This window comes from Carassius auratus, chromosome 5 (assembly GCF_003368295.1).
Source record: "Carassius auratus strain Wakin chromosome 5, ASM336829v1, whole genome shotgun sequence".
NCBI lineage: Eukaryota > Metazoa > Chordata > Actinopteri > Cypriniformes > Cyprinidae > Carassius > Carassius auratus.
The window spans coordinates 19,248,157-19,269,415 of NC_039247.1; the positions used below are offsets into that span (position 1 = coordinate 19,248,157).

At 40.4% G+C, this 21,259-nt stretch overlaps 1 protein-coding gene across 1 annotated transcript in view; it reads left to right on the forward strand.

Annotated features, from left to right (window-relative positions):
- The window catches only part of LOC113079701 (collagen alpha-1(XXVII) chain B-like), a 110,578-nt gene that overhangs the window by 83,877 nt on the left and 5,442 nt on the right, over positions 1-21,259 (forward strand). Inside the window, exons 29-56 of the mRNA XM_026251931.1 lie at positions 4,547-4,600; positions 5,283-5,327; positions 5,495-5,539; positions 5,608-5,661; positions 9,499-9,552; positions 9,876-9,929; positions 12,780-12,833; positions 13,634-13,687; positions 13,840-13,947; positions 14,469-14,522; positions 14,657-14,764; positions 15,122-15,175; positions 15,366-15,419; positions 15,957-16,013; positions 16,113-16,166; positions 16,283-16,336; positions 16,672-16,725; positions 16,808-16,861; positions 16,942-17,049; positions 17,158-17,265; positions 17,372-17,479; positions 18,019-18,072; positions 18,352-18,414; positions 18,508-18,561; positions 18,649-18,684; positions 19,124-19,132; positions 19,233-19,268; positions 20,697-20,723. Coding sequence (XP_026107716.1) covers positions 4,547-4,600; positions 5,283-5,327; positions 5,495-5,539; positions 5,608-5,661; positions 9,499-9,552; positions 9,876-9,929; positions 12,780-12,833; positions 13,634-13,687; positions 13,840-13,947; positions 14,469-14,522; positions 14,657-14,764; positions 15,122-15,175; positions 15,366-15,419; positions 15,957-16,013; positions 16,113-16,166; positions 16,283-16,336; positions 16,672-16,725; positions 16,808-16,861; positions 16,942-17,049; positions 17,158-17,265; positions 17,372-17,479; positions 18,019-18,072; positions 18,352-18,414; positions 18,508-18,561; positions 18,649-18,684; positions 19,124-19,132; positions 19,233-19,268; positions 20,697-20,723 — 1,668 coding nt within the window. The remainder of the gene's footprint in view (positions 1-4,546; positions 4,601-5,282; positions 5,328-5,494; positions 5,540-5,607; positions 5,662-9,498; positions 9,553-9,875; positions 9,930-12,779; positions 12,834-13,633; positions 13,688-13,839; positions 13,948-14,468; positions 14,523-14,656; positions 14,765-15,121; positions 15,176-15,365; positions 15,420-15,956; positions 16,014-16,112; positions 16,167-16,282; positions 16,337-16,671; positions 16,726-16,807; positions 16,862-16,941; positions 17,050-17,157; positions 17,266-17,371; positions 17,480-18,018; positions 18,073-18,351; positions 18,415-18,507; positions 18,562-18,648; positions 18,685-19,123; positions 19,133-19,232; positions 19,269-20,696; positions 20,724-21,259) is intronic.

A 21,259-nucleotide genomic window follows, 5' to 3' on the forward strand; every position in this document is an offset into this window, starting at 1 on the left:
CCCCTCTCCTCTCTCTACGCGGCCGCGCCGTTGGGCGCCCCCTGCCGGGTGTTTACGCAAGGACATTGAAGTCTCTTATTTTTCTGTTGGAACTGTTTCCTAATTTCCCGGCCTGTTTTTGTTCGTTGGAGGGAGTTTTTTCTTTTTGAATAAATTGGTCTCACACCGTAACCTGCATCTGTGTCCCGATGCAATAACCCACCACCCTATGATGGGGACCCCAATTCCTGCCGGGCCTTCTTGTCCCAGTGTTCTGTGGTGTTTTCCTTGTAGCCACGCACATACGCGCTTGAGATGTCCAAGGTGGCTTTTGTATTGACTCTTCTAACTGGCAAGGCTAGAGACTGGGGAACCTCCATCTGGGAGACTCAAGCTCCCTGCTATGCTTCTTTTAAAGATTTCCCCCAGGAGATGGAGAGGCTATTTGACCGCTCTGTCAGAGGTCAGGAAGTGGCTGACCAGCTAGCACGGCTCCGCCTGGCAGTTCGTCCACCCTGGAGGACTGAGGAGTCATCATCTGCTTCCCCTACAGAAACCACTGAGCCTGAGCCTATGCAGGTGGGGTGCCTTTGGCTCACTCCTCAACAGAAGCAGCAACGCCTCGCCCTAGGGCTATGTCTGTATTGCGGCACATCAGGTCACTTCGCAGCAGGCTGTCCCTTACAAGTCAAGGCTCACCAGTAAAGAGGGGGTGAGCGTTACCCCTTTATTGCATCCCCCGTCCTCTCGCACTCTCCTTCCTGTCTCAATTCAGTTTGGTGATATTTTTAACTCCTGTACAGCACTGGTTGACTCGGGTGCTGAGGGCAACTTTATGGACCTCTCGCTAGCCACCCGTTGGGGGATTCTTGCCATTCCTCTTCCTGAACCTATTCCTGCCCGTTTATTGAATGGCACTTTGATCACCACTGTCTCCTATGCTACTCCTCCTGTTAATCTTATAGTCTCGGGCAACCACCGCGAGGTGACCACACTGTACCTTCTTGAATCCCCGAGTGCTCCCATAGTTCTGGGGCACCCGTGGTTGGTGCAACATACCCCTCACGTGGATTGGTCCAGCAACTCTGTCTTGTCTTGGAGTAAGTATTGTATTGCGTCTTGTAGTGCCTCTTTTCCTGTGTTTGTGTGTCCTGTCTTGCAGGTGGAGGCTGCTGATTTGAAGGGGGTCCCGGTGAAGTACCACGACCTGTGCCAGGTGTTTAGTAAGTCCCGGGCTACCTCGTTACCTCCACATCGCACTTATGATTGTGCCATTGAGCTCCTCCCAGGCACTTCTCAGCCCAAGGGTCGCTTGTTTTCCCTTTCAGGCCCTGAAAGAGAGGCCATGGACAAATATATTAATGAATCTCTCAAAGCCAGTCTCATCCGATCTTTTTCATCTCCTGCAGGTGCTGGGTTCTTCTTTATCAAGAAGAAGGACGGCTCCTTGCGTCCTTGTGTAGATTATCAAGGCCTGAACGACATCACTACTAAAAACAGGTACCCCTTGCCTCTTATGTCGTCTGCCTTTGAGCTATAGCAGGGAGCCAAGGTCTTCACCAAGCTAGACCTTTGAAATACGTATTACCTGATTCGCATACGTGAGGTGGATGAGTGGAAGACAGTTTTCAATACACCCACGGGACACTTTGAGTACCGGGGTCCTACCATTTGGTCTGACCAATGCCCCAGCTGTCTTCCAGGCCCTGGTTAACAACGTGATGAGAGACATGGTGAATCGCTTTGTCTTCATGTATCTTGATATTTTCCCCATCTCTGCAGGTACACACTCAGCATTTTCGCCAGGTGTTACAACGGCTGCTGGAGAACCAGCTCTATGTTAAGGCGGAGAAGTGCTTCTTCCATGCCCAGTCAGTTCCGTTCCTGGGATTCGTTGTTTCTGCGGGGGAGATCAAAGCGGACCCCTATAAGGTAAGGGCCGTTGCCGAGTGGCCATCTCCTGACTCTCGTAAAGCTCTGCAGCGGTTCCTGAGGTTTGCCAACTTCTATCGGTGGTTCATCCGGAACTTTGGTCAGATTGCTGCACCTTTAATGGCACTCACCTCTCCAAAGGTACCGTTCAAGTGGAATACTGGGGCACAGGAGGCCTTTGATAAATTAGAGTCCCGTTTTATCTCTGCTCCTGTCTTGTCTATTCCAGACCCTGAACGTCAATTCATTGTTGAGGTGGATGCCTCAGATGTGGGTGTGGCGCGGTCCTATCTCAGCGGTCACATGAGGATGGAAAGGTGCATCCCTGTGCCCTCTTCTCCCACCGCCTGAGTCCCCCAGAACAGAATTACGACATAGGTAATCGGATGTTGGCGGTCAGGCTGGCGTCACTGGTTGGAGGGCGCAGCTCAGCCCTTCCTGGTCTGGATGGATCACAAGAACCTTGAGTATATCCGTTCGGCCAGGAGGCTGAGCTCCCAACAGGCTCGCTGGGCCCTCTTCTTTGGCCGGTTCAATTTCACTCTATTATACAGTTATTTCACTATTATACGCCCATAACTCCCTTCCGGCTTCTGCCACAGGTATGTCCCCATTCCAGTGTTCTGTCGGTTATCAACCTCCCTTGTTTCCCACACAGGAACCCGAAGCTACGGTCCCGTCTGCTTTGGCTTTTGTCCGACGGTGTCGATGCACCTGGAAGAAAGCTAAGGCGGCCTTGGCCCAGGCTAATAGGCGGACCAAAGTTGCGGCTGATTGTCACCGGACTCCTGCTCCCCGCTATGTGTGTGGTCAAAGGGTATGGCTCTCCACCAAGGACCTGCCTCTCAGGGTAGCCTCACGCAAGTTGGCATCCAGGTTCATTGGCCCATACCGGATCACCAAGGTCCTGATTTTGGCGGCGGTGCAGCTCAAGCTCTCTACCACGCTTGGTCGGGTACACCCTGTTTTCCATGTTTCCAGGGTTAAACCTGTGTTCCATTGCCCTCTTGTTCCATCTGCCCCAACCCCCCTCCCCCCGTCTAGTGGATGGCTCCTCGGTCTATACGGTGCGGAAGTTGCTAGAGGTCCGACGTAGGGGTCGGGGCTTTCAATATTTTGTGGACTGGGAGGGCTATGGCCCAGAGGAGAGGAGCTGGGTCTGGCCCGGGACATCTTGGATCGGACACTGGTCAAGGACTTCTACCGGTGAAGAGGTGAGCCCCTTCCTGCGGTGCCTGGTGGCGTCCGTCAGAGGGGGGGTACTGTCATGTCCGTTGTCTGATCACCCCATTCTTCGGTGTGTGTGTGTTTTTGTATATGTCTGCATTTCGTGTGCACATGGTGTTTTGTTTTGGTTTCGATCGTTCTTCTTGCACCTATCTGTGGCGTTCCTCCCTCCCTCCCCCTCCCTCCCCCCTCTATTACTACAGTTTCCGCTTCTAATTGTTTGACTCCGCTCACCTGAATTCAATGTCTGTTCATCTCTTGCTCTATTTATTGCCGTTTGTCAAGCCAATCGGTGCCAGATCGTTGTTCGTCTATAGTCCATGTATAGCTATTCCGTCTGATCCTGTCAAGCCTGTTCTGTCGTGCCATTGTTTACTGCTACTGGTTTTGTTTTGTTTTCTATTTTTTCCCCTCCCTCATTTCCTAGACCGGGCACCTGCATTCCTCAGAAGTGTTTTGGTTTGCTCCGTTACTGGCTCTCCCATGTCTTCCTCCCCTCTCCTCTCTCTACGCGGCTGCGCCGTTGGGCGCCCCCTGCCGGGTGTTTACGCAAGGACATTGAAGTCTCTTATTTTTCTGTTGGAACTGTTTCCTAATTTCCCGGCCTGTTTTTGTTCGTTGGAGGGAGTTTTTTCTTTTTGAATAAATTGGTCTCACACCGTAACCTGCATCTGTGTACAGTTGTGTTCCTGACATCATCACAATAGAAATATAATGGTAGCTTTCCGTTTATTATAAATTAACTTGCATGAGTTAAAAGGCTAATGTTTCACAGAAATCTTACATTCATTCAATTTTTTCCCCTGGTGAACTGAGGATTTGGCTTGTTCAAGACCAAAAATCATACAAATTATGAGTTGTCTATGCATCTGGGTTTTATCAACCTTTGACAAAATGCCATACTGTATAGTTATACTAGGTGGTCGCTGTGATTTTGCCAAGTAAGACATGTTCCTGGATCAAAATTATTGTCCAAAAATATAGACTTAACCCAGCCTCTACCCATAAACCTAACCTTAACCACACTTTATTCCTAAAATCAGTGGGAAATTATAGCTGATTAACAGGGTGTTGAAGTACCTAACCCTAATTGCAAGCCTAAAACAGACATTTCCCAAAAATGTATATCCCAATTCTGATTGGAAGGTTATATCCCAATGGCTGATTGGAATGTTGTTCCAGGATCAACCAGGATGTTGATCCAGGAACATGCTATACTTGGTGAAATCACACTCGACATATTAGGTGACTATATTAACTTGTTCCTTTCTATCTGATAACTCAGAATGTATTTGTTTGTTCAAGTGTGCCCTCTGCTGTTCAGTTAATTGTTGTTTCCTTTAGTTTTTTTTACCCTCATATGTGTCTGCTCCTCAATGCCAGTCCCAACTCTCTATATTTTACACAGGGTGCGAGGGGGCCAGATGGACCAGTCGGAGAGAAAGGAGTGATGGGAATGAAGGTGAAACGTTCAGCAATGATTCTTTTACAGCTAAGTTACTGCATAATATCTTACAGTGATGATACTGATTTAAACATATTCTTAAACTAGAATTATTAATAGTCACCTTTTGGACCAAAGCCATGGAAGTGCACAGTTCAAGAACTGTCTCACTCATAAACCTGTAATTTTATTTTATTACATTACTGTTTTTCTTGTTTTCACTATTGTTCATATGCTCAATTATAGCTGCATGAGAGTAATTTGATATTATCCTTTACTTGCAATTTACTATTGATATCTTGAAACATTTATCTTAGTAATTGCTATTTTTTTTCTCATGAGATGTCAATAACTTCAAAAAGTATATCTGGCTGTGCGTGATAATGAATGGTGCATGTTGAAAGCAGCATTGTAATGCAATGCTATGTTTCAAGATGAAGTACTTGACTCCTCCATGCTGGCATGCACTGTATTTTCCCTACCACAGAACAAAACAACATATGAAACACATCTAAATTGTCAACACAACATTTTTATCAACCTTACAATGCTGGAAACAGGGAGCATTTAAGTTTTGTCCCAAAATGTTTCCAAAACGCTTGGTTTTGGTTTTGATCAAACAGAATGAAGAATAATTTGATTTGGTTGTTGCAATGGAAAATGGTTAGTGACTGTTTTGGGTTCTGTCCTCTTTTTGCAGGGTCCTGGAGGCCCCCCGGGAAAACAAGGTTTCAATGGAATAATGGTAAAATTACACTTTATTTGTGTAACTGACACTGTGATTAACCTGATGAACTGATCATGAAAGATCAACATAACATTTCACAGACAATGCAGTTAAGCTGACAGTTATCTTATAGGATAGATGGTCATTTAGATAAGTGTGTTTCTTCTGTATCTCTTGTAAAATAGGGTAAAATTGGTGAAACTGGTGAATCAGGACCAATTGGATATCCAGTGAGTACATTTTCAGCAGTTAAATGTCCATAAAAACTGTTTTGGAAAAATAAATGTCCATTTTCTAGGGCGTTCAAGGGCCAACTGGACCTCCTGGGGCAAAGGGCATCTTAGCAGAACCGGTAAGTACAAGATTCATATAAAAAGAATGAGGACATGGACTGTCAAGCTCCAAAACAACAAAAAACACAAAAAAGGCTTCATAAAGCAGTCCTTCTATTTTAAGTCTTTTGAAACAGACATAAATTTAAGCCTTTAAACACTATGTTCCCCTCGGCTGTTCAGATCCATTTAAAAGTGGTGCCTTTACATGTGACATATCATAATTGATGATGTCATTGTGATGTGACACAACTAATGGCAGCATTCATTCTTGAGAAAAACAGGAACAGGAAAAACAAAACAGAAACAGGACTTGATTTTATCCATCTGGAATTGAGTGACATGTGATAAGTTACTGTTCCGGACCAGAATGGAGCCTGGTTTGGACAAGAGTTTGCTAAAACAATGTCTGAATAGCTAATTAGCTATGGGTTCATTTTATTTAGTGGTCCAGAAGGTAATCTCAGAAGGTAGCAAGTATGTTGATGAAAGAAACAGTTTTGGTACGCCTTGACCTCCATTGTTATAGGACAAAAAGACTCTTTTTTTTTTTCAGTAGACAGAATGTCATAATTAATTAAAACTATAAAATCATATCAAATTTAGCTTGAACACTAAAGAGATGATGTGCCAACCCTCAAGGCAATGCAAAAAATCAGGTTAACACACTACTGTCCAAAATTTTGCGGGGTCAGTATAATTTTAGATTACCAAGTCTGCAATTATTAGATCAAAATACAGAAAACCCATCATTTTTTTGAAATATTATTACTCTTGTTATGCTCATATATTTTAAAATGTCATTTATTCCTGTGTTTCTTGTGATGTGACTCCTGTCTTCACATGATTAGAAATCGTTTTAGGCTGCATCCGAAAACTTAGGCAGGTGACTTGCTGCCTCGCTGTCTTATCAGGCAATGACTTTGCAGGCAGCGATTTTGCACGAAGGCACCATCTATGCATCCTTCAAAAGGATAGATCTATGCTGCCTTCAAAAATCAGCCAGATGAAGGCATCTCAGGAGACAGGAAGTGAAGCTAACATTGAATTCGGACGTGCCTTGATGCCTCACGACCTTAGAATGCGTCCTCCGAAGGCAGCATTTTTCAGTTTTCGGATGCAGCCTTAATATGCTATTTGTGTAACAGACACGCCAGGTTCCATCACCAACCAATCACAGCACACACCCTCACCTGAGTACTAATCACTCCCACCTGCTCCTCATCCACCTGCAATCACCAGCTCACTACAAATACCACACACACTCACCCAGTAAGCGTCTGGTCTCGTTCGCAACAAGGTCTAACCTGTGTGCTTACTTTAAGGACTAACATTCTCTCTACTGACATCCTCATTTACTCCCGGAGCTTAGCGGAACATCGTCGCCACGTTGAGGAGGTCCTGCAACACCTGAGGGCCTTCCACCTATAACTGAAATACTCCTTCCATCAGCCCTCAGTGCAGTTCCTTGGGTATAACATCGATAGCAGTGGCATCCAGATGGATGAGGGGAAGGTGAACGCTGTCAAGAACTGGCCCACTCCTACCAGCATCAAAGAACTCCAATGATTCCTCGGCTTTGCCAATTTCTACCACCGTTTCATCCAAAAAATCAGCTCCATGACCAACCCTCTCACCAGCCTTCTCAGTAATAAACCCAAGTCTCTGTCCTTGACCCCAGCCACCACGGAGGCCTTCAACTCCCTCAAGGAGGCTTTCACTACCGCTCCAATACTGGTGCATCCCCAGTCTAATGGGCAGACAGAGAGGAAGGTTCAGGAGATCAGCCACTTCCTCCGTACCTTCTGCCATGGCCACCAGGACTCTTGGAACCAGTTCCTAGGGTGGGCCGAGTACGCACAGAACTCCCTATGAGTACGACAACCCACCATTGGACCCACTCCATTCCAGTGAGTACTCGGCTACCAACCACCGCTCTTCCCGTGGTCAGGTGAACCCTTGGACATCCCATCAATCGACTACTGGTTCTGAGAAAACGAGAGGGTCTGGGACGTGGTCCACCACCAACTGCAACGGGCCCTACGTAGGCGCAGGCCTTCACCGCTCTGACACCCCGGAATACGAACCTGGACAGAAGGTCTGGCTGTCAACCCGGGACATCCGTCAGTGCCTACTATGCCGCAAGCTTATTCACAGATTCATTGGCCTATTTACCATCACCAAGCAGAAAAAACGAAAGACCGGCTCCACGAGGAAGAGGACATCCACCACGCCAGGTTCCATTACCAACCAATCACAGCGCACTCCCTCACCTGAGTACTAATCACTCCCACTTGCTCCTCATCCACCTGCAATCACCAGCTCACTACAAATACCAAACATACCACCCAGTCAGCGTCTGGTCTCTTTCGCAACAAGGTCTAACCTGTGTGCTTATTCTTAGAATTAACATTCTCTCTACTGACATCCTCATTTACTCCCGGAGCTTAGCGGAACACCGTCGCCACGTTGAGGAGGTCCTGCAACACCTGAGGGCCTTCCACCTATAACTCAAGGCTGAGAAATGCTCCTTCCATCAGCCCTCAGTGCAGTTCCTTGGGTATAACATCGATAGCAGTGGCATCCAGATGGACGAGGGGAAGGTGAACGCTGTCAAGAACTGGCCCACTCCTACCAGCATCAAAGAACTCCAATGATTCCTCGGCTTTGCCAATTTCTACCACTGTTTCATCCAAAAAATCAGCTCCATGACCAACCCTCTCACCAGCCTTCTCTGTAATAAACCCAAGTCTCTGTCCTTGACCCCAGCCACCACGGAGGCCTTCAACTCCCTCAAGGAGGCTTTCACTACCGCTCCAATACTGGTGCATCCCCAGTCTAATGGGCAGACAGAGAGGAAGGTTCAGGAGATCAGCCACTTCCTCCGTACCTTCTGCCATGGCCACCAGGACTCTTGGAACCAGTTCCTAGGGTGGGCCGAGTACGCACAGAACTCCCTATGAGTACGACAACCCACCATTGGACCCACTCCATTCCAGTGAGTACTCGGCTACCAACCACCGCTCTTCCCGTGGTCAGGTGAACCCTTGGACATCCCATCAATCGACTACTGGTTCTGAGAAAACGAGAGGGTCTGGGACGTGGTCCACCACCAACTGCAACGGGCCCTACGTAGGCGCAGGCCTTCGCCGCTCTGACACCCCGGAATACGAACCTGGACAGAAGGTCTGGCTGTCAACCCGGGACATCCTTCAGTGCCTACTATGCCGCAAGCTTATTCACAGATTCATTGGCCTATTTACCATCACCAAGCAGAAAAACCGAAAGACCGGCTCCACGAGGAAGAGGACATCCACCACGTAGTCGGGGTCCTTGGCCCTCAGGAGCGGGCCGCGGGGAGTGGGGTACTGTAACAGACACGCCAGGTTCCATTACCAACCAATCACAGCACACTCCCTCACCTGAGTACTAATCACTCCCACCTGCTCCTCATCCACCTGCAATCATCAGCTCACTACAAATACCAAACATACCACCCAGTCAGCGTCCGGTCTCTTTCGCAACAAGGTCTAACCTGTGTGCTTACTCTTAGAATTAACATTCTCTCTACTTACCTCTATCAAGCAGTCTCCAATGTCTCTAATACTTCATTGTGTGCGTGTGTGTGTGTCCTCTACTTCCAGCATCTTGAACCCTTCACCAACGGATCCCTTCATCACTGCATCCAGCACCATTGTCTCACCCCACAGTATTTTTTTTTAAAACAATATAAATTACTATCATTTTTATAGATTCAAAATCTTACTGACCCCACATTTTTGAACGGTAGTGTTCAATTTGTATTGTTTCAGTAGCTGACGTCACAGTCAGTGAAAATGTTCTCTGTCTCATAATAGGGTCCACAAGGGCCATCAGGAGTATTAGGGCTATTGGGTGAAACTGGAGCACAGGTAAGATTCTTAACATAATGTTCAGATATGTGTTTATATGTTTCATACTGTGCTTCCTCTGCCCTACTTTCCTAACTGGTATTTAAAGAAACAATTGTCATTATGCCCTAATTTAGTGAATGCCAGATTAGTTGTGGTTCCTGTATACAATTACAATGTCCTTAGGTGAATAAGAAACAGATTTTGTCCCACATTGTCCCTTTGTTTCTAATTACCTATCTATTATTCCCACATGTTTTTTTTTAGCTGTGAGGAACTAAAGAATATTAAGATTCAAAAAGCTAAACACTCCACGTTCATTGGCTTCTTGGTTGGTTTGACAGGGTTTACCTGGGAAGGTTGGGGAGCGGGGCTTACCAGGTGAACTAGGAGAGAAGGTAAAGCATCTGCTGTTTTATTAAAATATAGATCAGGGGTCGACAACCTGCGGCACATGTGCCAACAGTGTCACGCAAGAGGAATAATTGCTGGCATGCAAGCAATAGGAAAAACTGAATACTGCCGTACATTTTGAGGTAATAACTTATCATAGTCACAAAGCCTGTTAGGAGCAATAAATACTATTAAAGTGTGAGAATTAACTTGCGCTAGTCTACAGATGTGCGCGCGACCAACCGCTGCACTTTGGATCAAAGCCTCATCAGTCTAACAGTGCTCGTCAATGTCAAAAGAACTGAGATGACCAATCAAATCAAAGTTCACAGAAGCAGAGCATGAAGTGTCTGTAGAGAGGAGGTAAGATGAATCTGCAAATCATATAATATTAATCAACTTTTAACGATACGTTTACAATAGAAATGTTAAATGACTGACAGCTATATCCAGTGATGCAATCTACTATTAATAATTTTTTTTCTCAAATATGGACACATTGCGAAAGAGATAGAGAGAGATGTGTAAATTGTCTGTGTCCAGGGCCGTAGCTGGGGTTAACGGGGCCCTGGTGCAGGATGTACCAGTCAGCCCTGTTTAAAAATTGTTAAATTTTTATGTTCGTTCTATTTATTTATTTGTGCTATTTACACAATGTTTAAGGTTTTTTTTTCAAGTTTGTAGGTGTCCAGGTACAGAAACCGAATAATTAAACGTAAAATAGCACTGCATAGTCTTCGCTGTAAAAATATAATATACAATTAGACCAATATTAATTCAGACACCGTCAACACTTCTCACATTATCACAGTTTATTAGTTTAGTTTAGAACATGCTAATGAAATAAGACGAGCTCAGATTTAAACTGTCAGAACAAATTCATCTTGATAATGTCAGATAATTTTGATAGAAATGTATGTAATGGATTACAATCAACCAAAACTTCAGACATCTGTTGGTATTACAATATTTACACAACTATCAGTACTTTGTTGACCATTTACCAAGCAGTGGTTCATTTTGTTCAGTCTGTGGTGTGAAAAGGTTGCATTAGCAATTTAGGAAAAAACAAGTAAGCAAAACATGGTGAGGTCAAAGTGTCTGGATCATTTTTTTTTTGTGTCCCAATTTTTTTTTAATTATTAGTATGTTTTTATCAATTTCACTAGTAGTCCACTGTATGAAGAATTTTGGGGTATAATATGTCTTTTTTTTATACTCCCTTACTTAAATGAACTATAGTGTCCTGAACCTACTAGTAAAATAAATTAAAAAAATTATATCTGGCGTCTTAATAATTGTTGGTTTGACTGTGCATTCATTTTTGTTAAAATTACAAAGTCATTCAGTCAAGAGCAGTGAGTGATTTTCTTTCTTTAATTTTCTTGGATTAACATTACAGCAGCTTGTAGCTAAATTAGGCGCGGTCACTTTAAGAGACAATGAATGCATCAAATATAATACACATCTGATTTTTTTCAACTGTTTACTTTCACTGAAGACATAACAAACAGTTTTTTCGAACATACTTTCCAAGACGGGTATTTTGACACATTTGAATGTATTTGTCGGTGCAACAGCAAAAAGAGGCAAATTGACAAACAAACAAAAAAACACTGCGGGTGCTGAATTGGGCTCTTTCACATCCTTTTCTGTTTGTTTAAACAACTGTGATTTGTGATTTGACATAAACTGTATACAAATTTGCGATCGCCTGCTTGTGCATTCAGCAATCTCATTAGATTGTGAAAATGAATGTTTGGAAATGTAAACTGATATTTCCTACCAACACACTACAGCAAAAGATATAAATAACTGGCTTAAAACCCTTTTTTGGGGTGAAAATACTAATGTGCCTAAGACTGTACTTTACAAACAACATTGTTGCTACTTTATAAAGAATGAGCATACAGTCATTCACTGTATCAACTGATTAAAGACAGTGACAGACAGCACTAATTTGAACTAAATATCAGAGTGATTGATAGGGATACAGTAGAAACATTATGTGTGGTTTTCTATTAAATAATGACCCAGATCATGAAATACATTTATTAGTCTTAAAGTAAGGGAAGCTTGGGAAATGAGAGCATCCAAGGAGCGTGTGAATGCTATGGATTTATTTTACATCTTTTTAATGTTCTTCAATGTTATCCTTTTTAGGCTTTTTTATTTTTATAGAAGTATCGGTTCAGGCACCGTTTAGGCACCGGTACCATTTTAAAAGTATCAAAATGGCACCGGTATCAAATAAAACCCAATCGATACCCAATCGAGTGGGGTGGTGTGTGTGTGTGTGTGCGCGCAAGTGCGTGGCGCATCAATTTAAGCAGTGCATTAATATAGAACGCAGATTCAATTTAACGATTTTAATACATTGGTCTTGTCACACACATATACAGTGGTGTTCAGTACGGTCACATTGTATATATTTTATTCCAGAAACTTTTGAAAAGTTTAAAAAACAATTTATGAAAAAATCTTCAGAAACTTTTTGCATGAAAATCAAAAAGTGCTATTTTATCATATAATTAAAAAAAATGTGCATGTACTGTACAAATCAATAATTCTGTATAATACAGAATGCATTAAAAATGCACCAAATTCCCAGGGGTTGTTTTACCATTAAAAACAACATGTCATGACAAAAAGGTTGCCGACCCCTGCTATAGATGGTACTGAATGCAAATTAGTGTGGTGTATTGGCTGTGTAACCATGTCATTTCCGACATTTACCATAGTGAGATCATATGCAGCACATTTGGATATAAATAATTTTCCTGTTTAAGAGTCTCTCAGTATTGTTATAAAACTTGCTCAAATTTTTGTTGTAATGTTTTTTCCACACTTTTTAGGGTGCATTTGGATCTCCTGGGAATATGGGAGAGACAGGCTTGATTGGACCTCGAGTAGGTTGAATTTGTTAGCTATAATATTTAACTTTATTCAGGAGAGATGCTATTACTGTTAGTTCGGTGGGTTTCGCTGTTGTATACCTCAGTGACAGTGAAAGTGGCGCTGAAAATACGTCTTTCCAAAATATGTATAATGAATACAATAGAAAGATTCTATAAAAAATAAGAACTTAGTATATAAAAAAAATCTGTATAAATAATGTACTATTAATGATTTTACTTTGTGTAATTTAAATTTGTGCAATAATGTCAAATTAAATTTAAAGTTTTACATTTATGTTGGCTTTAAAGAATATGTAAAGTAGTTTTTTAACTGTAACTGTAGTGTTATGCAATATTACTTTTCAAGTTAATATACTTTAAAAGCACTAAATTACAACTTTATTACAAATGTATAATTACAAATGTATTTAAATATGTACTTAATCCTAATTCAGTGGATCAAAAAATCACTCTTCAAAAGTTTATTTTAATGCTTTTAGTTGAAATTTAAGCTATAATACATTTTTATTTAATTACTATTAGGTGTGCGAAAGCATTACATTCAGTTCACACTTAACTATGTTTAAAATGTATTATTCCCCTAACAAGTACTCTTTTAAAAAATGCTGAAGTGCTTTTATTTTTCACAAGGGATGCAACCTAAAAACTCGACATGTATGTCCCTCACAGCTTTGTTTTAATTTGTGTCGTGCTAAATATGGTATCAACCCTGATTAAAGTCTATATTTGTGTCTTTTTTAAATAGTTCAGAGATTTTAATCTTAATGAATCTTAATGAAGTTCTCATTTAGGGTGACCCTGGGCTTGATGGGGAGGCTGGTCTGAGTGGCCCAGATGGAGCTAAGGTCAGAAAGATGCTTTCTTGTTTAAAAAAAAAAAAAAAAAAAGTTTAATCACAAAATCACAGAATTTTATTAATATTCTATTATAATAATATTCTATTATTTGGTTCTTTGCTTATATTAAAGAAAGTTTCAATAGGGGTTGTTGTCTCTAGGGTGAAAAGGGTGACATTGGAACAGAAGGAGAAACAGGTGAAAAGGGAACCATCGGATTTGAAGGAACAGAAGGCCGTCCCGGAGATCCTGGCTTAATAGGTGTCATGGTGTGTGGTCTTTTTATGTTTCAAAATAACAGATAATTTTGTCAAGGTTCTCAAGTGTATCACACTCACAGTGCTATTATTTTAGCATTTTTTTCAGTGAAAAATAAATATGAATATTTTGCTGACTATTCATTTCTGAAAATCAAGTAAATCTAGGCCTGCTGGGGAAAAAAAGTTTACTGCTAATTGTTTCCTCTTCTCAGACTGCTTTGGTTTGCTGGTTTAAAATTTCAGGCACTTGTAGCAAGTTTTAGATAAGTTTTCATCACCTTAGACTGGTTTCAGCAGTTTCTCAGCAGGATTTATGTGAATGGGTTCACTCTAGAGTATACTTTATTTCTATAGCATATGCTTTAAGGCCTTACTGAAGCCTGAGTAATGCTGGATGACAGCAAAGACAAACTACACCTCCTTGTGATGGTTCTTAATGATTAAACTCATAAGTCAGTACTGAAAGTGTTCATTCAGAGATGTCTCTCTATTGATTTTTGCAGTGTGTCAACTCTGTAATGTAATTTCAGGGCCCTGAGGGCAAACCTGGAAAAACTGGTGAGAGGGGAAAACCTGGAGAAAAGGTATTTTAGCTTTGACATTTTAGTTTCCATGGTTAGCCGTCATTATCTCAGTATTTATCATTAGATATCAGTGTGTGTGTGTGTGTGTGTGTTTCCATATGTTGAGTATAAATAATACTTAAAATTCATTTCAGGGCAGCAAAGGTCACCAGGGTCACCTTGGCGAGACTGGACCAGTTGGAGAACAAGGTGCCATGGGTTTAATTGGGCCAAAAGGAATCAGAGGAACTACTGGGTTTATGGTGAAAAAACTTATTTTTGAATGTTCAATGTCAGTGTTTTGTGAAGGGAAATGACAAGGTTACAGAGGTCTAATTGATTTCAAAGATCTAATGATGTCACTGTTATAATTATAAATGCTTTTCTCTTAAAATAGCATTTCCTTTGCCAATTTCTTTTATTATTATTTATCCCTTGTGTATTACATCATTGACAGAACACATAAAATGCTGATACTTATGTTATTATAACCCAGAGAAAATATTGTATAAAGACCCTTTGAAAAATGTTTTTGATTAATTGTGTTTTGTTTTGGCGAGAACGCAGTTTTTGATTGTGCTATCTCATCCAAAGTCTGATCCCATGGCTATCATTTTCAGGGTGCTCTGGGGAAAATGGGACGGCAAGGAGAACCAGGTTTAGTGGGATATGAAGTAAGCGTTATTTAACACAGACATGTCTTAAAAGACTTTATTTTACCTCAGCATAAAGTGCTACAAATTCGAAACAGCTGCTTTACAATATGGGAAGTTCTTTGTTTAATTAGGTTCGCTAAAGCTAGCTGGCTTGACTTGAATGCTCAATTGGTTCTTTTTCTTTTCATTATTACCTCATTTACTGTAGGGTCATCAAGGTCCACAAGGTCCAATGGGATCCCCAGGACCAAAAGGTGAAAAGGTAAAAAATGTAAATGCCTTATATAAATACAAGCCCAAGAAGTTTAACAAAAGAGTGTTTTTTTTTGTATTTGAATAATACAACAGTTGCTTTAATTCCATGGTCTGTCTGAATACTTGATTCTGATTAACTGGCGGGTATGACATTAAAACAGTTTAATGCACAGGTAGTTCCAAGTGTAATCACTGTTCTACAGTATTAATTGATACACACACTTAACACACACACACACGTCAACATAGTGAGAGGGAGAGAGGTCAGAGATTTCAGAACACGCTGCGCACACACACAAACTTAATTTTGGTGCTGTCCCATGACTCTTATTAATAAAACAGCGTTGATACTAGATCGCTACATTATCTTCATCAGCAACTAAGTAAAGTCGAAATAACTAAGTTAATTCACACACACAACTGACTAAAGGATTGTAAATGTACTTCTCCATGCATATACATTGCACATGGTCAGATTTATACCAGATGTTTTAAGCAGAAAAATCCAGAAATCAATATTGAGATAAATGTCTGTATTTTCCAGGGAGAGCCAGGTGATGACGGGAAGATTGAAGGTTCACCTGGTCCTTCAGGTGACATCGTGAGTCAGTTCGCTAGATTTACTACACATATTTGCATTGTTTTGGGAGAATTCTGGATGCCAACCTGATCAATGTGTTTGGTTTTCACTGGGATTTAGGGCCCTGTTGGTAACAGAGGAGAAAGGGGACAGCCGGGTGACCCTGGATACGCAGTGAGTTTAGATTTGCTTTTTATTTTTTAAATACATTTTTTGATGGTTCCAAAATAGATAATTAATTAAATATACTTTGTATGTACGTTTTTGAATGTCAACTTTTATATCATAAGGGTCATGAAGGTGTTTACGGGGAAAGAGGAAACCCGGGGGCTCCTGGACTCCCTGTGAGTGAATCGACAAATAATCTTTAAACCAGTGTTATTTTAGGATAATTAACATAATGTTATACTCTTGTTAATATTTTGTATTAGATTTTATTGTTTTTATAAAAAAAAAAATGTTTAGGTCTTTTTTTAGTGATTTTGCTTGGTGTATTTGTATCACGTTTATTTGTTTTTAAATATGTCTATTTTAGTTTTACTTAATTTTCTCAGAAGTGACCACAATGTGGATTATGGTTTTAGTTTTAATGCATGATAATAGCCCCGTTTGAAACTGAGCTATAAAATAGATATTATCTTAATTTTGTTCATCTCATGTTCCCTGTCTTTAACTACAGGGAAATGCAGGTCCAAAAGGTTTTCCAGGGCCTAAAGGATCCAAAGGCAATAAAGTAAGACCATGTGAACACAAACATATTGTTTTGTTTAAATACAAATGCACACATATGCCTTTTATTTTAATAAATTGTTTAGGGTCCAAAAGGCAAAAACGGTCCAAGTGGTGAATCTGGAAGTCAAGGGTCCCCTGTAAGTAAATTTCTTACAGTGTTCAGTGTCATCATGACAGAACCTATGATTGATGTTAAACAGTAGTGGTCCTCACACAGGGTCCTGCTGGTATTCCTGGCCCCAGAGGAGTTGTTGGTCGTGAGGGTCTTGAGGGTGATCCTGGGGTAGAAGGAGCTCTTGGGAAAGACGGAGCTAAAGGAATGCCAGTAAGACAATGAATGTAATTCCCGATGTTCTCAGTATAACAATTTTTAATCACCCTGTTGCTTTTTGTTGTTTGTGATTTTTTTTTTTTTTTTGTCCTCTGTTATTAGGGTGAGCATGGAAGTGATGGTGAGGTTGGTCTGCTTGGAAAACCAGGTCCTCAAGGAAACCCCGGTGTGCCAGGTCTGCCAGGAATTCAAGGCACTTTGGGGCCAAAGGTTATATGGCTATTGACCTGTTCTTTATGTTTTTGTTTCGCCATTATTTAATCTATAACAGTATTAGCTGGTTCTATCTTAAATATTTCTCAATGTTCTGACTTAGGGTGAAAGGGGCATCCCTGGCCAAACTGGACCTCCAGGAAAAAGAGGGTTTAATGGAGGAATGGGATATCCTGCAAATCAAGGAGACCGAGGGGTCAAAGGGCAACCTGTAAGTGCTGCTTCTCTGTTATGACAATGGATCCCTTGTAAATATGACAAATACACAAATGAATGCTACTCCAATGATCCTGGTTGAGCTTAAATGATGGACCTCTAAGATTAAAACAAAGAACATAATTGACAAAATCAGAAAGTAACTTCTTCCACAGCTCTTTATAATACTTTATTTAGAGTTTCAGTGTCACTTGGTCCCTCCAAAATCATTCAAATATATTGATTTGGTGCTCAAGTAATGTTTCTTCTTATCAACATTGAAAACGTAATACTTATAATGGAAACCCTGATTGTAAATGCATTATAAATGTCTTGTTTGATCAGTTTTTTGAATCTTTACTGAATAAAAGTATTAATTTGACCCTAAACTTTCTAAACGCTAGTATATTTGCATTTTTTATGCCTATTTAATGGTTGATGAATGACTGACAATGACATATCTTTAACCCTTAAGAATAATACCACATGCCATTCTAATACTGTTATCTCTTTATATTTTTCATCTATTGATCATCAGTTTGTATTTTTCTATAGGGTGACACTGGTGAACAGGGATTTCCTGGAGTTCTTGGAATGTTTGGACCAATGGTAAACTTTCTTCTTGCACCACCATTAGTATATAAAATCAACCTGTTCTGTTTTGATGCTCAGAATGCACCCTTTGCTTTAATATGTCAATGACAAATCTAAGTGTCTTAATTGTGAATGATTAATCTAAATGTTCTAAATAATAATAATAAAAAGATTAAGAGAGCTTGTCAAACAATATAACCAAACAAAAGCTCTGTGTAATGGATGCAAGGGTTTACTAAATTCAGATTTTCAGGCCAAACTGTTTTGACCCGACAATGTTTCTGTCATTCACAGGGGCCACCCGGGGACCTCGGACCAGTGGGTATACAAGGCCCAAAGGGTCCTCAGGGTTTAATGGTAAGTACCACTGTGAGAACTGTCCTAAAATCACAAATTAGATCGGTGAAGAGTTCTTGATCAGCAACTACTGTAGGTGTATCTTTTTTTAAGGGGATGCAAGGAGCCATTGGACCTATTGGTATCATTGGGCCTAGTGGTAACCCAGTATGTATGATCCGAGACATGTTGTTGGTGGTTTCTAATTAGGTGTATACTCCGAAAAACATCCTTGTTTTCCTCTGTTTTTATTAGGGACCACAAGGAGACAAAGGAAATAAAGGGGAAATGGTAAGAATCATTTTGAAATACTGAACTTCTAATATTGCATGGCTCTTATGTTAGACTTCCATCGGCATTGGCTCAAATTACTGTTGATTGTCTCCATTCAGTGATGTCACTATGATGGTTTGTCTCAGTCCACTCAGTAGTAAGTGCACTTCCTGGGAGTCAACTATTAATGTCCCACTGTCAAATTTGAAAAAGTGCACTCATTCAGTCTCAACAAATTCCCAGAATGCACTGGGAATCTTATAACTGTGTTTGAGGTCATTTAATCATTTATGTCCATGATTTACTGGTTAATATCATAGGGAACTAAAGAGTGGAATGAGACTCAGCCTAAGACACCTTTAAGCTACAATCATATGAGCAACAAGAACAAATTTGATTTTAAAGGGTTCCTTAATAAAAATATTTTTTTTGTTGTTTGTCCTTTTATTTTAAACAGGGTGCTCAGGTATGTTTCCATATGTTCTTCAATGTTACTAGCCATTTTGCATATAGATAAAGTGGTACTATTTAACCAACATAAAAAAATTTGTTTCACCCTCTATTAGGGACCTCCAGGTCACCGTGGACCACCTGGACCTCCAGTAAGCAGTCTTGATGCATTTTTTTATTTACTTTTTTAAACATTCAAATAAATTACAAACAATGACCTTAACATTCCTTGACAGCAGCAGTGACTCCAAGAAAGAGAGAAATAATAATAAAAAGAAAAGAGAAAGAAAACATACAACATTGTGAAATAGTGAGATAATGTAACAGGGAATAAGTCGAAGTTCCTTACTGATAAGTTCATTTTCTATGTGTCTAATAACATGGTAACAGGTATCCACCTTTGTATAAAAATGTCCAGTGTCAGTTGGAGTTGGGCAGTCATAGTTTTAATAAGAGTACATGCAGAATATATCTCTGGTTTACTTTACAAATCATAGGGTATCCCTTCATGCAGTATAAACAGGTGAGTAAAAGACTGTATCCAACATTTTCAGAATCTCAATCTTTACCCCTTGCCAAAGGGTATATAATTTTGGACAATCCCAAAACATATGTGTGTGATCTCCTACCTTCCTAAACCCCTTCCAACATCTCTCTGCTTCTAGACTGTTAAGTTGAAATTCCCAATGGGGTTCTAAAAAACAAATTTTTGTTTTCCAGTCAAACTCTTTCCAATTATGTCTGTTATGTAGTATTTATAATGACATAAACCCTTAAATAGCTGATCGATTATGATAAGACAATTCTCAGACCAATCTTTTTTAAGTAGCATCCCACCTGGGTTATCTGCAATGGAAACTAGCTCTAGATAAGGTTTCCATTCCTTTATTTAACTGTTATTAACTGTTGCTTAACCCAAATATTTTTTATTTTCATGTTTTTCTGAGATTGGGGTGACAAAGGCTAGTGCTGACAAAGGGGCATTTGGTACAGAGCCCTGTTCCATGTTAAACTCATCCTGTTTCAACATCATTGTTAATTCATGCCACTATTGCTGTGGGCTGAGCAGTTGGGTAATACTATTTAAATTAGGGAGAGGTAGGAGTCGTCTGTTCTTCCAAATGAACTTTGATATGAGTTTATCTAGTACATTACATGAAGATGCAGGAATACATACAGACAGGGACTGAAATAAGAAGAGCAGTCTAGGTGAAATATCCATTCTCACTGTCTCAATCCTGACAAACAAACATATTTAAATCCCTGCTTAGACCATATGGAAGAGTTCTACTAGCCAGACTCCAGTGATCATAAGTACTTCTGATTTGGTTGAATACATTGTATATCCAGAGATGGATTCATATACTTCTAGGCAATCTAGAGCAGCTGGTATTGAAGATTAAAAAAAAAAAATGTGAAATTGGATTTTCAAAAAATAATAATATGCCGTCCACATATAGATCAATGTCTGGATGCATTTTAACAGTCATGTGAATAGTATGTGTCATGGTTGGGATGCATTTAGCTGAAGCTCATTGTAATTAATGCTTTCTGTTTCTTTATCGCTCATTGGTTTATAGGGGCTTCCTGGTGTATCTTTTTCTCATGTGAGTATCCTTTGTATATCTCTGTCGATAGAAATTTAAGTCCATGAACACTAAAAATTCTTGACAGAGCTAGAGCATGTCAAAGCAACAGATGCTGTGATGTAAATATACTATATAATATAGCACACTTAATTTCTTTTAAAGGGGTCATATAACGTTGCTAAAAAGAACATTATTTTGTGTATTTGGTGTAATTCAATGGGTTTATGTGTTTTAAGGTTTAAAAAAACACATTATTTTCCACATGAAGTAAATTATTGTTGCTCCTCAATTGCCCAGCTTTTTGAAACATGTCGATTTTTAAAAATTTCATCGTTCGGAAAAGCGAATTGTTCGCTGATTGGCCAGCTATCCAGTGCATTGTGATTGGCCGAATACCTCAAGCATGACACAGAAATGTTGTGCCCCTCGCCATACTGTGATGCCGTGTGTCCATGTGCGACAAGATAAAAACAATAAAACCCATTATAAACGAGTCATCCAGTGGGGAAATAAGTATGGATTATAATAACTTATACTTTCTTTTTATGCATTGT